General features: G+C 50.0%; 1 protein-coding gene across 1 annotated transcript in view; it reads left to right on the top strand.

Moving 5' to 3' along the window:
• Positions 1-1,132: 1,132 nt before the first annotated feature.
• The window catches only part of LOC310824474 (uncharacterized protein), a gene marked incomplete at both ends in the record, with an annotated part of 10,972 nt that continues 10,605 nt past the window's right edge, over positions 1,133-1,499 (top strand). Inside the window, one exon of the mRNA XM_083697722.1 lies at positions 1,133-1,318. Coding sequence (XP_083553848.1) covers positions 1,133-1,318 — 186 coding nt within the window. The remainder of the gene's footprint in view (positions 1,319-1,499) is intronic.

Below are 1,499 nucleotides of genomic sequence, written 5' to 3'. Positions count from 1 at the left end.
CAGCGAGGCCCGGCCCAGGGACTTCCTGCTCTGTGATGTCAGGGGACTGCTGGAACCTCGGTCACTGTTATCGCCTCACAGATCTGACGGCCACCTCGGAGGGAGGGAGGGAGGGAGGGAGGGAGGGAGGGGGGGAGGGGGGGAGGGAGGGAGGGAGGGAGGGAGAGCAGCGTAACAGTGCAATCAGTCCATTAGATAAATACCATGCAAAAATAATGCATTGTTTGTGTTCCGTCAGGATTTTAGAATCATGACAATACCAGAGTTTGTATTTTGAAGGGCTGACATATTGATTACAACATATTGATTACAACATATGTAGATTAGTACTGTACAGTACACAAAAAACACCCTCCATTTCATCAGTGTAATCAATCTTATTGGTAGACTGAATAAGGTACAAGTAAGAGCTGGAAGCAAATTGTGATTTTGAAATGCTAACAATGCTAAAACAACCACGCTAACATGCAAACAACTATGAGTGAGTCAAAGTCAGGGGAGGGGAGGGGCTTGGCTCTCAATTAAAACAGAACACACCGCATGAAAACACACACTGGCGTTCCCACCGCTAATCCACACTCCACACCCCTTCCTCGTTTTCAAGCTGCGGCTACCAGTGATTCCTCGGCTGTTCCGCTGTTGGTGGGAGGGAGGAGCTGTTTGCAGACAGTCCGTCTTCGCCCTCGCCATAAGGGCTGTCTTAAATGGATAATGGCGGTTTGTTTGATGGTACTTGTGTCGGCTGAGCGGGGATTTGGATCCTGTTGTCAGCCAATGAAACTGAGAGAAAAGGATTCTGAAACACCCTGAACCTCGACATACTCCTCGCTGGATTCTGCCTGGAGGAAAAGCGTGTAAACATCTTGTTCTGTTCTCAACCTTCTGCCGGCTGAACTGCAGAAAGGCTTATCTTCCGAAATCTGTTTACTCTTTTTAGGAAGTTGTTTTGCTGTTTTTGTGGAAATATAGATTTATTCTTCAATAAAGCTGTGAACCTCATCATGAGTCAGATCTATCTCAGACCCACGTCCTCACACCCCCACCCTGACCCCACACCCCCTATTTTGACCTTTGACCTGTGACTCTGTGGTTGATTTTGACCTTTGACTCGTGACCCTGTGGTTGATTTCAGAAGCAGCTCCCTGTCTCACAGTCCAGACCAGAGGAGTCGAGGAGGCCATTGGACAGCGCCCCGCAGGACTCCGCCTATACCCAGAGGAAGACTCAATCCAATTGTCGGATCCAAACATTCAGGCCCCGCCTACCAACACCTTCAGGAGGTGGAGTCATCTGAGAGGGAGGCGGAGTCCTTAAGAGGGTAAGTTACACTCTGACCCCCTGAACCCCAAACCAACCCCTATCCCCTAGTCCCTATCCCCTATCCCCTAGTCCCTATCCCCTAGTCCCTAGTCCCTAGTCCCTATCCCCTATCCCCTAGTCCCTATCCCCTAGTCCCTATCCCCTAGTCCCTAGTCCCTAGACCCTAGTCCCTATCCCCT

Source organism: Argentina silus (assembly GCF_951799395.1).
Source record: "Argentina silus genome assembly, contig: scaffold_422, whole genome shotgun sequence".
Classification (NCBI taxonomy): Eukaryota; Metazoa; Chordata; class Actinopteri; order Argentiniformes; family Argentinidae; genus Argentina; species Argentina silus.
The sequence above is the reverse complement of the archived record's forward strand: the minus strand, read 5'-3'. Positions and strand labels throughout refer to the sequence as shown.